The sequence below is a fragment of the Mangifera indica genome, chromosome 5, assembly GCF_011075055.1.
Source record: "Mangifera indica cultivar Alphonso chromosome 5, CATAS_Mindica_2.1, whole genome shotgun sequence".
NCBI lineage: Eukaryota > Viridiplantae > Streptophyta > Magnoliopsida > Sapindales > Anacardiaceae > Mangifera > Mangifera indica.
The window spans coordinates 19,975,531-19,990,367 of record NC_058141.1 but is presented as its reverse complement, the minus strand read 5'-3'; the positions used below and the strand labels follow the sequence as shown (position 1 = coordinate 19,990,367).

Here is a 14,837-nt window from a genome sequence, read left to right as displayed (position 1 = left end):
TTGTCTATATTGCAGGTGGGTTGGTCCATATTCCTGAGATAGAAGGCCGATTATCTATTTTTAAAGCTCTTTTTCTCTTTTTGACATTTTCAGGCCAATTATCTATTTCACCTCGGTCGAGCAGGACCATTTAACCTAATCATATTAAATTAATATTCATTGGAGATCACAAAGAAAGTAAAAATCTAATGCCGGCACCATCGGGATCACCGAATTACTTTTTCCGCCCATGTTTTGTCTAAAACACTTTATATCTATTAAACGTATAAATTATATTATTTTCATTTCAAAATTTAAATCTGATAATATAAATTTAGTATAATGAGTATAATAATCATTTTTATTTTCTAAGATCAGGAGGTAAAAAAAAAAAATTGGTTATATATAAGTTAGGTTATAGTTAAAACTCAAGTTATTGTTGAATAATAATAAAATTTAAAAGTTAAGACATTGATAATAAAATAATTTAAAGTGATGAATCTATTGTATAAAGGGTTATGTTCAAAGGTTGAATTGGTCACAACGATCATATTATCTCAATTATTATTGATCATTATGTATTTTGTGTCAATTTGGGAGGTTACGCTCTAGAAATTACTAAACACGTGATGTCAAAATTCAAGCCGGTGGTTTCTAAGGTTTTTTGGAAGTCACACACATCAATTCTAAGGGTAAATTCCATTTGATTCGATCCTAGACTATGACTTCAAGTTATCACCAAGCCATTAGTGTGCTACCGGGTCATCTTAGTTTCATACGATTGGTTAGAGCAAGGAGGGAAAGAAAATGAGAAGGAAGAGAAAATAATTAAAAAGGAAAATGAGAGGGTAATATAGTAAATTCAATTGTGAAGTTAAGTTTTTAAGTTAAAAAAATCGTTTATCACTCAATCAATCAATCAGAATTCAGCTGGTCTCCACCGATCTGAGGACTTGATCAAATCCACAGTCTAAACAGTACTAGTGACCCAGTCAAATATATCGTCTCCCTGAAGGAATGAACTTACAAAAGATAATTTCAGTGTCTTTGTGCCCACAAAAATTATTGCATTCAGACAAATTAAGATTCTGCTAAAATCCCACAACCTCTTCCCACCATAACTAACCACTTTTACCTCCATTTCCACACAGTCTCTCCAAAATGTCATCTTCTTTCAAGGCCTGCTGGATCTCCCTACACCAAAAGATTAAGCCCTTTTTCCAGCAACTTAGAAGAAGAAAACACAAGAGACTGTCATCTGGTTTTGTTTTGATTTGTTAATCTCACCATCTTTCACAACCATGGAAGTGAAGAATCAATATAGACAGGTTTTCAAGGTGATGGACGCAAATGGGGATGGGAAACTGTCAGCATTAGAGCTGAGTGAAGTCCTTGTTTGTCTAGGCTATGATAAGTCAAAAGCCACCAAAGAAGCTCAAGTAATGGTGTCGCACATGGACTTTAATGGAGATGGGTTTATTGACTTGGATGAATTTATGGATGCAGTTAATGGTGAAGGCGAAGAAGATTATCTTATGGATGCTTTTCTTGTTTTTGATAGTGACAAGAACGGACTCATCTCAGCAAGAGAGCTGCAAAGAGTTCTGAATAACCTTGGAAATGATTGTTGCAGCCTTCAAAATTGCAGGCGTATGATACAAAGAGTGGACAAGGACGGCGATGGCTTCGTCAATTTTGAAGAATTTCGCTCAATGATGACTCAGAAGTAAGCATTTAAATTAGTGAGTCCTTCGTTCGGGTATGCAAATTGGCTTGTCATGTAAACGACATAGAAAAAAGATGCTATTTATTTTAATTCACCCAAAATAGAGGCATATCAATGTATTTAGGTCAAAGGACTTATTCCCACTATTACTGTTTTTTCAAGTTATCATTTCAAGAAGCTGTTTTACCCATTACCCATACTTGAAGTCCTAATTTTTGGTTGTTTTAAAGGTGAAATCATTATTTTATTTAAAATATTAAAAATAAAATAATTTTTTTTTTCATAAACCTTAAAAAATAAAATTTTTTTCTTAGTTTAAATTTTAAAAAATAATATTTTTTTCTTAAAGTTTATTTTTCAATCTTCTGATGATCTCTTCTTTTTTATGCGTTCTCTTCTTCTAATGACCTCTCTTTTTTCATCTCTCCCTTCAACTAGCGTTGCTCTCAACTAAGAAAATAAAGACGAAAATCTTATCTTTGTTTGGAAAGACGATAATCTTTATAGAAGAATTCAAGCTGAGAAGATGAAGACAAGCGTCTTCCTCGTCTTTTTCTTTCCGATTTGGATTAATGTCGATTGGAGAAAAATATGAGGAAAGAGAAACTGCCATAGAGAGAGAGAGAAAAAACGTCAAAAGGGAGAGAATGTTATTGATGGCGTTTGAGATGATATCAAAGATTAAAGAGTAAACTCTAAAAGGGAAAATGTTTATTTTTTTAATTTAAGTTAGAAAGAACTTATTATTTTTTAGAATTTAAATGGGAGAAAAATAAAATAAAATTTTAAAATTAATAAATTTTATTAATTTTAATAATTTCGAAATTAAAAGCTGGAAAATTGGGAAAACAACCATCTTTGGGTGACAAAAAGTCCTTTTGGGCCATGTATTTATATATTAATATTATTATCTTAAAAGGATCCTTGTGTTTTTTATTCTCAAAAGAAATTCTAAAACTGTTTTTCTTAGGTTAAGCATAAATTACTGGCGGGTTTGGTGACGCTGCCTCCTGCCCCTCACACCACCTGGGGACGAGACGGTCGCCAATTCCAGCAAATTAATGGGGAAGAAAAAATCTGCTTATGTTAATCTAGGCTGTTTATTTATCACAACTGAGGTGCAGTTTCCTCCAAATGTGCCAAAACGTTAAAAACAACAAATCTTCGCCGAGATATATAATTATCAAATTAAAATTTTAGAGGCAATTTAAATTATTGGGCTATTCTCGACCCATGATAGAATGAGGCCTGTCATCACCCGATCAATCTACGGGGCCTTTTATGGTACGCAAGAAAAAGTTATTGGGGTCCAAAATATGGCACTTGGAACTCTATTATCAAGGAGTGAAGTTATGCATAATGGTAAGGAATATTAATTTATGTACTTTTAATTATGTATTATTATATGATTGAGTATTAATTTATTTTTAATTCAAAAATACCAAACTATATAATGATACATCATTGTAAATCTATAAATTAATACTTATGGTTAGTGATTGTGATACAATTTTACTATCAAAAGAGATGAGAATTTTATGATTGTAACATTGATAATCATTAATAACTAATGACCAAATCCATGAAAAGATAATATAGACAATCAAGATCAATGTGGTGTGTGTGTATATATATATTGTGCTGAAAAAATCCACTTAGGGGAGTCTAGCCACCAAATCGATAAATTTCAGAGAGACTAGTCCAACAATCTATCGTCAGGGTCTCCAACTTTAATACAAATTTATTAAAAGACATTCATATATATATTCAAATTTATTTACAAGAATGTGAAGTTAAACTTGGATCCTTTGAATAACTCTACACTTAAGATTTTATACCTTAACTAGTTGTTCTACCTATAAGTCCAAGACAAAATTTCTCTTGTGCTTAGCTCAAGTTGCTTTGCTTATAATGAAGAACAAGTAAAAATATACATTAATGAGTGTGGGTATTCTTAATAATATGTAAATGTACCAAGTACAAAAACATTATGTGGGTTATTTATTATATCCTAAGTTGCTTGATCTATATTATAACGAATAAGATAATTTAAGATATGTGACATATGTCACACTTTTTCCAATATTTAAGCCATGGGTAATGATTTTGTAGTCTTTGCTCCAGTTAAAATATTAGAATCAAACCATCATTTATAATGCTTCTTAAATTTCCAATTTCCAAATTGGTCGATCGATCATCTCTCATTGATAACTTTTAGAATGTAAAAGAAACATAGATTGTTGTGGGCTAAATTTTGTACTTGTTCTTATATTTATTTATTAAATTATTAAAAATTACTTTTCTCAAGTCCCAATTAACCAATTATTTTCCTTTACTACCACACCAATAAAATTTTCTTAGAAGATTCTGAACAATAATTAGCTGCCCTCCCAAATATGCAGGATCTGAGTTCTATAATGCCCTCTTTATGTATGAATCTTAACTAATGAGTTGTTGATACTTGGCTTTATTTTTAATAAATTACTAAAATAACGTTTAATCGTATAATAATATATTATTTATTTAAATATTCAAAAATAGCTGATGCACATAATATTACTCATAATAAACAATAAAATAATATGTACATATTTTTTAATACACAATTAAATATACAGATAATGTATCATTGTATAATTAAGTGATTTTGAATTAAAGATAAAATAATATTTAATCATATGATAATATACCCAATTATATATTAAAAAATATGTATATATAATAATACTCATTGATAAATAACATTTCAACTCAAGAAGAATAATTAAGATAATAATATCATCAAATTCTCGATACAAAGGAAAAGGCTGCAAAGAATTAGATGCCAATGACAATTGGCAATTACATGACTAATTGTTATGGACAAACCATTTACAAGCGGTTTAAAGTCGCCCATTGAAAAAAAATTTTACTTTACAACTAAATGCAACTTCAAAAAGTGAAAAGGATTCTGTTGAAATAGTTGAGATAATGGAAGGTGTCAATGAAATGCAATAGTGGTTGATTTGAAAGAGGCCATATAATGAAGCAGGTGAAAGGATGAGTACATGATTCCAAACAGATCACTATCAATCAATCACATGGCAACCTCAGTTTGGTCGGCCGTTTAGGTTTAAAATATTCCCAGTGCTCGATGTGTTTTGATTAATTAACTCATAATTGAAAGCTTTTAGATTGGCCTTCTATGGAGAAGAAGAAAAGGGTGCAACAATCTCGAGCCACTTTGAGTGAGAACATGAGACATTATGCTTGATTCGAAACCATAGGTGCCCCTCACATGGAAGTGGGTTTATCTTTTTTTCCTTCATTGATGTGGTCCATACTATATGTAAGCTTCTTGGATTAGCTTTAGACCTTTGGTAAATTAATTGTTAATTTAATTTGAATAAGATAAGCATATTACAATATTTTAATTGCATTAGATGGACAAAAGTTGCAACAGTTTTCCAAGATTTGATTCATTTCTTCCACACTCATAGGGAGAAGAAGTCTATGCCTTTAATTTCTTATAAAAAGAATCAATTTCTTATGTTCACAAGATTCAACATCTTAGTCATTTTTTCTTTTTAAAATCTAATTCATTTCGATGAACCCCCGTGAACCTTATACTGTTTGAATTTGAACTTGGTTAATTAGTTAGACTTGTGAGTGAACCTACAGAAACAAGTCTTCGAACCAACTTTTAATAATATCAATCTTTCTTCAAGACTAAAGTTTATCTTTTTCCGTATGTATTATTTTTTGGTAACGCAACCTTTATGACAATTTACTTTGATATCCTGTTTAATCTTTTAACAAGAATTTTTCAGTTTTTGAGATGAAAATTTTCATTGTTTTTTTATGAAATTTGTTGTAGGTACAAAAGCAATATGTATGTATACTTCAAAGAGATGCTTCTCCTATATATCATCAGAAGAACAATGAAACAATATATAGATTCTTAGTTACCCTTGAAGGTTGTGCATGTTCTAAACCAATGACATTATGATCATTCTTACGTAAACTAGAAATTGATCAAGAATGCTAGATTGCCGCAACTTGGGAATTGAGCTAAAATTTGTGCTATCATTGTATAATCAAATTTGAAGGCTTTTCAAGTCCTGAAAACTGGGCTGGTGGCGTATGAAAAATGCCATGAAAGAGTGATGATTGTGACAAGTACAAATATACTAATGGGCAAGAAATGACTTAATCAATAAAATGACGAATATCTATATAAATTTATATATATAGGGTTTCCCCTCAAATGGGTTACTGGTGTTGAGGAGGGTCTTGGATTTCAGTACCTGGGAGGGCCAAAGATGGTGTCGGGGACAGTTGACTATATAAGATAACGATTGTTTGCTGTATTACAACCATGCATTAATTTCTAGTCAAATAAATTTAAGTGTTTTGTTTGGTAGCGTCTATTTCATCAAAGAGAGATTGGTTTGTTGTATAATTTTAATTAATATATACATATTTTTATATATTAAGTTGGTTCAAATTTTCTTGTTTGCTTGGCTGTAGCAGAGACAATGGTTGGCTTAATCGAATGGGAATGGACGAAAGTAACATGAAAACGAGGAGAAGCCGGACCGCTTGCCCCGGAGAAGACCCAGCTATCTCATCCAATCACCAAATATTTTCTATTTTTTATTCCAGCTTGATGAGCTGAAGAGAGAGGCAGAAGTGACAGCCAACTACATGAATTTAGAGGGTTTCTTTGAGAAGACCTGTTTGTAGGGTTGATTCAAATTGAACTAAATCAAATTCAAATAAATGTTTGTTTAAGTTTGGTTCAATTTAATTCAAATTTATATTCAATTTGAATTACTTAAGCTAGTGATAATATAAGAAAACCATTAAAGTAGAAGAATAAGGGTTGTTAGAGACTGAGAAGAAGAATCGCAAAAAAAAAGTTGAATAAAATGAATTTGTTGCCATCATCGAAGTAGATGAAAAAAATTGAAAACTAATTTTATCAACGAATTTTCAACGACTTAACAAAATCAAGATGACTCGACTCAAACTCAAGTTAAAACTATCTTAACTTAAGTCCAGACTTGTTAGAGTCGAACAATAAGCTAATCGAATTTTCTTGTTTGCTTGGCTGTAGTAGAGACAATGGTTGGCTTAATCGAATGGGAATGGACGAAAGTAACATGAAAACGAGGAGAAGCCGGACCGCTTGTCCCGGAGAAGACCCACCTATTTCATCCAATCACCAAATATTTTCCATTTTTTATTTTTTATTCCAGCTTGATGAGCTGAAGAGAGAGGCAGAAGTGACAGCCAACTACATGAATTTAGAGGGTTTATTTGAGAAGACCTGCCTGTAGGGTTGATTCAAATTGAACTGAATCAAGTTCAAATCAGAGTTTGCTTGAGTTTGGTTCAATTTAATTTAAATTTATATTCGATTTGAATCACTTAAGCTAGTGATGATATAAGAAAACCATTGAAGTTTGAGAATAAGGGTTGTTAGAGACTAAAAAGAAGAATTGCAAAAGAAAAGTTGAATAAAATGAATTTGTTGCCATCATTAAAGTAGATGAAAGAAATTAAAAATTAATTTTATCAACGAATTTTCAACAACTTAACAAAATCGAGATGACCTGACTCAAACTCAAGTTAAAACTATCTCAACTTGAGTCCAGACTTGTTAGAATCGAACAATAAGCTAAACCCGAGTCCACTTATATCTAGCCCTAGACCCTTATCTCATTCAACACCAACTCTTTTCTATTTTTAGCCAGCTACATGCATTGAGAGGATTTTTTTCCCTTCTTTTTAAGCATTCTCCTTGTAATAAGGAATGTTAACAATTAATTTAGACCTTTTTCAACTGAGCCTAAGCATAGAAGAGTTTAGTAATGATATTTATGAATCAGATTAAAGCAAGAATGGCAAAGTCTGAAACAGAGAGAGAAAGTTGGGTAAAATTCAGGCAGAGAGAGCACCAATGGCATTCATAGAATTCAGGAAGGTGACAATAGTGATGGCCATTCATTCTATTTCTTGAATGGCCGTTCATGCTAGTGCTATTTCACACACACGCACACACACAGTGTTAATGTTTGTGCCTCGGCCTCAGGCTCAGCTTCAATTGTGTGTCAGTAGAGTGTCTTTTGATTGTTAAAGTGTCAGCGCCACCCACGCCTTTCTTTAACTCATCTTCTGTCACGCCCACACGCCATGGTTTCTTATTCACCATACACTTCCATTTAACGATACAGTCAAACCCCTCTTCTTTTTTTCACGTTTCACTAATCTTTACTAATTGCTGCTTTCCCCACTACCCTCTTCACTTTTTGCAACTACATTTCCAAACTCGATTTTATATATTCACCTAACTCCTAAGCTAACAGATCTGCCCGCATTTATTTATTTTGCAATATAAATTACGAATCAAATCCAGCTCAACTCAATCCATACAAATATGTTCTTCATTATTTATTATATAATTTCTACATATCCATTACTTGAGTTTGCAACTCTAGACAATCAATAAAATGTGTCTCAAGTCGTGAGAGAATCGTGCACCAAATGAATATATGGGTGAGGTGGCGTCATTCAGTCATTTAAATATGACATATCTTGCAACAAATTAAGTAAATGATTGATAGGAAGCTTGAGAAAACCGTAACCCAAAATAAAGTTGAAACTGGAGAATCCAAAATTGTATAAACACTTGCAACTCTCTAGAATGTTACAATCTTGAGAGAACCACAATCCCAAAACTAACATTGAGATTAGAGGATCTAAAATTATATAAACTATACATCAGAACTCCACATTCCATTTTCAATGTGAAATCTATGCTCATATCTTATATTTGGGATCATAACAATCACATATAACCTTCAATTAGTTATAATGCAAGACAAAGTGGGACAACTTATTTATCCACATTAATAAATGGAATAATTAATAAAAACATATGAATCATGAACACGTATATATCTCCAAAAGAAATAAGAATTTTCAAGGGTGCAGAATAGGACATCGATCTCGCTTATGTTTGAAGGTATTTGGATGGGAAGATCATGTATATAGAGTATACACGGTAGAAAAATAATTAAAACTGTACTTGATTCGAAAGCAATTGTATAAAAGGACAAAACATATATAATCACCGGCAAAGGAATATTCCCTCCTGTGAGGTGCCCGTGGGTGTGCGTGCTGCTCATGCACGTGCATTCATCGCAAAATATGGCCACACTCAGACAAATTAAATCCAACCCTACCAGACTTGCTTTTATAATAATTTAAGTTTTTACCACATCGCATTAGGAATAATATGGTTCAGATTATTTACTTTAATAGCTATTTTTTTACTTTCAATGTCACTATTTATCATTCGAACCCGTTTGAGCTAATTTTTTGTTGTTTTGAATTGATTTTAAACTCATCTATTTGATTTGAATTTAACCCTAATTAAATTACATCGAGTCACCAACTCTTAATTTAATTATATCTTCTATTTCCCTTGCACCAATCATTGAATACTTTTTTCATAATAATAAAATGCTTCCCGGAATTTAATCTGACCTCTATATCAATAATTTTCTTATGTCACATAGAATAAAGTTTTCTCTAGCAGTTGAGAGCTTCGTAATGAGGTACAACACAATTATAATTTTGAAAAGAAGTAGGTGAATCATGAAATGTACAGGTACGCTTACAGATTGATATTGAAACGTGGGTAGCATGAAAAAGGTTGAGGAATATGAAATTAAGGAAATGGAACTCATGAAATACGTACAGAAGATTCTATATGACTAATTAGAGAAGAAAAATGTGATAATTAAATTATTTGCACTTCTTCTTTACGGATACGATGATTGCATTTCTCTGCCTGTCACTGTTCAGGTGAAGATTTAAATCAGAGTTTGATATGATACAGAATATATAGATCCCATTTTTTCAAGCGGCCTCACCTGCATGTAGAAATTTCAGACTTCTTTTTCAATGAATTTCACATGAAACATGAAAACTAAGAATGTATGGATTCCATCTAGGTAGAGTCTAAACAAGATTTAGTTAGAGCTTCGTTTGAATACAAAATAGTCAATTTAAAATCGATTCGAGATTAATGAGTTGAGATTTGAACTTGGTTAAAAAATAATTTTATTTTTGATTCAATTCAAATCAAGTCTAAATAAGACTTAACTTGACCTTGACTCAAGTCTAAAACATTTAAGAGATTGAGAAATTGAGACTTGAATTTAGCTAAAAAAATATTTTAATTGTCGTTTGATCCAAATTAGCTCAAAGTCGAATGTTTGAATCTATTCAAACATGACTTATTTATTAAAAAAAAAAAAAAACAATTCCAGTCCTCTGCTTAAACTTGATTCATTTGATTTGAAATTAAATTTGAATTTCAGTTGTTTAATGGACTCCAACCCTAAAACTAAGTATAAAGCTAGACTTAAGAATCAAATTAGCTTGTTCTCAAAAACCCACTCAATTTGATTTAGTTCAACTTGAATTGGTTTAGATCAAATTTGAGTCAAATTCAACTTAAGAGGGTTGACTTGTTTCTAAAACCAAATCTAACTTAATCGAGCTAGACGGAGATCAACTTAGTTTGGTTTGCAAGCCAGGTGATGATTTGATACAATTCAAACTTAACTCATGACTTGATTCAAATCATATCTAATTTAAATTCAAGTTTGGCTACGAATCCAAATTATAAATTCAAACTACAAACTCAGTTTGAGCTTTGAATTTCAAATTTAAAGACCAAATAAACTTGAGTTATTTTTAATTTTAATTTAACAAATTCAAACTATTTTATTTTTATACAAACTAAACTAATAAGAAAATGTTTGGTCAAAATTGGCAAGTATTCACCCCTAACTGTAGGGAAAAAAATAATTGTGCATGTTAATGACAAGACTTGTATTTATTATCATTTATTTCGAGAATTAATAATGAACTAAGGATGCGAATCATATGGATTTGGTTTAAATGGTTAAAAAGAAAGCAAGGGTGGAAATTGAAAACTTAACTAATAAAATGAAGGCCAAAAGACCCTTTTTCATCCTACGTTTGATATAATCCAAAAGTTTTATTTGTTAATTTAAAAAACTCAGACATTTATTTATTAATTAATTTTAATTAAAAAAATTAATTATTATTTAATTAAAAACCCTAGGTGAAACCAGCCTTTTGGTCTAAAAAGAATAAAGAGGAAGTAGGGAGGAGACACGTAACAATTACGTGGACCACCTTAGCACAAACATGAAAATCAACATCAATGTAAATGGATAAATAAAGACTTGTGATAGAGAAATATTATTTACATAATGTGATATGTGAGTGTATAATTTTATATATTATTATATGATTAAATAATTAAAAATTAAAAATTAAAAATTATTTAATTATTTAATTATATATTATTATTTATGTATAAAATTATATATATTATTTATTCATATAATTTTATTGCTTGAGATAAATGGATTTTATTGATTTATTTATGACTAAAAGATTTGTTCTCACCCAAGGTAGAGTGAAATTCCAAATTTTCATATTTTAACTTTTAAAAACTCAGACACTTACCCATTAGCTAAAATTTATTAAAATTTTTAGTTAGAGTTAAAGGTAAAATGATCATTTAATGATAATATTTTTAAAAATAAAATTTTATATTATTTTACCCTCTTAATTTAGAAAACTAATATTTTTTTCCTAAAATTAAGTTTTAAAAAGAGACAATTTCCTCTCTACCTACGGTTTCAATTTCACCGACGAATTTTTAATGAACGATAGTTGATTTCTCTCCCTCTTGGTGATATATCTCCCTCTAATTGACACATTTGAATTCAATGAAATCTAGAAGAAGACTCAAAACTCTTCATCTAAATTTTGCTTTTATTTCATTGAATCCAAACATTATCAGTCAGAGAGAAAGCGTTGGAGAGAGAGAAGTCATTGGGAGGAGAGACATCAGCCATTATTTGTTGAAAATTCACCGGTAAAATTTGAAACCTTAGATAAGGGGAAAATGATACTTTTCAAAACGAAATTTTAAAGAGAAATTATTAATTTTTTAAATTGAATAAAATGATATAAATTTTTAATTTTTTAAATAATATTATTAAAAAATAAATTTACCTTTATCTGTTATTAAAAATTTTAATATATAGTAACTCATTTAAATTTTAAAAAATTTGAGATTTTATTACACCTAAGGTGAGAATATTTTTTTGGCCATTTATTTATTTATTTATTATTTCTTCCTAGAATTGAGAGTCGACCTTAAGACACGCCCTGACTCTCCTGTCATGACCTAATTTGTTTCGGATAGGTGAGTGAGTGAGTGAGTGAGTCCACTTCAATTTCCCATAACCCACCACATGCTTCTTATTCTAATTCTAATCCAATCTTTCTCTTCTTAGTTAAATCGTTAACTCAGTGTTTTTAGATCACGAGCGGACAGAACCGGTGAAGGGATTAATTGGTTTGATTGACACTCAGATAAATGAATTGTAAAAGGATAACAATATTTAATATTTAAAGGTATTGGATTTTTTTTTTTAATTTAAGAATTTAAATTTTATTTTTTTGCTATTTTATGGATTGAAAATATTTTTTTTCACTAAAAAAATTAAAATTTTAACATTTTCTATTAAATGGAGTAAACTTTTACAATTTCTTGCCGAAGGTACTAAACTAATTACATTACAATTAAAACAAATTAAACAATTTTAATTATATTTCTTTAATATCTTTGATAGTAAATATATAAATTTTGATTTTTTTTATAGTAAAATATAAAAATCCTTATTTTTTGAGATTTCTAGGTATTATTTGATTTGTATTATTTACCTGATAGGTTTTAAATTGCAAAAATGGTCACTCCCCTCCCCAATTCCATCAACTTTAAAACGGAACCAAATAAAATTATAGTACAAAGGTACGCGGTATTTAATCCCAGACCAATCGATTAAATGGATTTAAATAGCGATTAGGGTCGGGTTTTAAAACAATGGTTTAATTTTCCGTTTAATGTAACAGTAAATAAGTATCCAACCACTCTTCTCCTCCACGGTAATATCTGTAACGCTCTGGTGTTCAGAGGAACTACCATCTTAAGCCTTTAGTTTTTATCGCATCTTGGCATCTTATATGATTAACATAACGTCTTCTCACATAGAACTTCTGCTTAAAAGCTGGATGGAATTACAAACTTGGCTTATGCTTGTTATATAAGACACATCAGTTCAAAGTTCCAAATGAATGATTTGATTCAAGTTTTCCATGCTTTATGTATTCGGAGATGAGACATTGAAAAGAAGAAGAAACCTTCACCTGCATGAAAAAAATCGAGGTTAAAAAAGCCTGTTTGCAGCACTTACAGGAAGAAGAAGGAAAAGATCGAGCCACTGGGAGAGACGAAGAGGAGAAAGAGAAAGGTGTAAAATGAAAGAGAGAGAGAATGAATATGGGGTGTTGGGGCCTATGGATTTTTAGAGACAAGGCAGAGAAAGTGAGACCCACAGCACCGCCCATGCGCATGCTCTCTTACCAAAACTGAATCCATATCCATCCGATTCCTTGACCTAGCCCTAACCCAATTGCACTAACCCTAACACTAACTCTATTCCCAAGAAGTTAAAAACAAAGGTAACACCACCCAAACACCACTCTCTCTTTTCTTCTTCTTTCTTTTTCTTTTCCTTCTCGCTTATTTTTTATCTGACTACTTATCTTTCTTCTTAAGAAAGACGCAGACTTCTCCTGGTTCAAGCTTAGCTAAGAGAAACCAAGTCCTCAGTAACATGAGGGGAAGAGATTAGAAAGATGGGCTTGATTCAGCTATTTCAGCTGGAAATTTGGTAGCTGTTGCTTGAAAGTTGAAAGTCCGTTCTTTTTTTCTTCTAGAGAAAGTTGCTATCATTTGATCCATCAGAGTTTCAAAAAAAAAGTAAGATACAAAGCCAGAAAGGAGGAAAGTTTAGACAAAGAGAAGCTCAACTCAGTCAGTCTTCTTCTTCTCAATTCACTTCTATGTGTGTGTGGATTAGGATTTGAGTAAAGCGAATTTAGATATGAATCCAGTTACTGCTCATGGCCGCCCTCTTCCCCCTCCTTTTCACACAAGAGATATTCATCTACAGCCACACCAACAGTTTCAACACTCTTACCAACAAAATTCTGATGATGAACAAAACGGTAACGGAAGCTTAAACCGTGGCCAAAAACGGGATCGTGATGAAAACAACACCACCCCCACAAACATAATTGAAGACAAAGACGATCTAGCTATGGTCCCTGGAGGAGAAGGAGAAATCACTAGAAGACCCCGAGGCAGACCAGCCGGCTCAAAAAACAAGCCTAGGCCACCCATCATCATAACCCGTGATAGCGCAAATGCTCTCCGATCTCATGTCATGGAAATCGCCAACGGCTGTGATATAATGGAAAGTGTATCAACATTTGCTTTGCGAAGACAAAGAGGGATTTGCATTCTGAGCGGTAGTGGTACTGTAACTAATGTAACTCTAAGGCAACCTGCTGCACCCGGTGCAGTCGTGACCTTACATGGTAGATTCGAGATTTTATCACTTGCAGGGTCTTTTTTACCGCCTCCTGCGCCACCGGCTGCTTCAGGACTCACTATATATTTAGCCGGAGGTCAAGGCCAAGTGGTGGGGGGAAGCGTTGTAGGCCCACTTCTTGCATCAGGTCCAGTGGTGATTATGGCGGCTTCTTTTGGTAATGCGGCCTATGAGAGGCTTCCTCTAGAAGAGGAAGAGGCACCAGTGGGGTCCATGCCCGGGAGTAGGCCCCTAGGGTCACCGGAACTTGTGGGGCAACAGCCACCAGAGCAGCAGCCACAACAGCTACAGCAATTAATGCAAGATCCTAATGCTTCTTTCATTCATGGCTTACCACCAAATCTACTAAATTCTGTGCAGTTACCAGCTGAGGCCTATTGGGGCACAGGCCGTCCTTCATTTTAATGCCAAAAAAACTATGCTTCTTCTTCTTCTTTTCTTTCTTTGTCTTTGTTTGACGTCTTAAATCACCTTTCATTCTTCTTCTTCCATAAGTTAGTTTATGTTTAAGATGTTGACCTTGGGAACTCATCTACCTTTTATCGAAGAAGGATGTACAAATTAATGATTTTTTT

At 32.0% G+C, this 14,837-nt stretch overlaps 1 protein-coding gene and 1 pseudogene across 1 annotated transcript in view; both read left to right on the top strand.

Annotated features, from left to right (window-relative positions):
* Positions 1 to 985: 985 nt before the first annotated feature.
* Positions 986 to 1,904, top strand: LOC123217400 (annotated as a pseudogene).
* Positions 1,905 to 13,428: 11,524 nt separating this feature from the next.
* The window catches only part of LOC123217542 (AT-hook motif nuclear-localized protein 22-like), a 1,597-nt gene continuing 188 nt past the window's right edge, over positions 13,429 to 14,837 (top strand). Inside the window, exon 1 of the mRNA XM_044638617.1 lies at positions 13,429 to 14,837. This exon is cut by the window's right edge and continues 188 nt beyond it. Coding sequence (XP_044494552.1) covers positions 13,753 to 14,667 — 915 coding nt within the window. The 5' untranslated portion in view covers positions 13,429 to 13,752 and the 3' untranslated portion in view covers positions 14,668 to 14,837.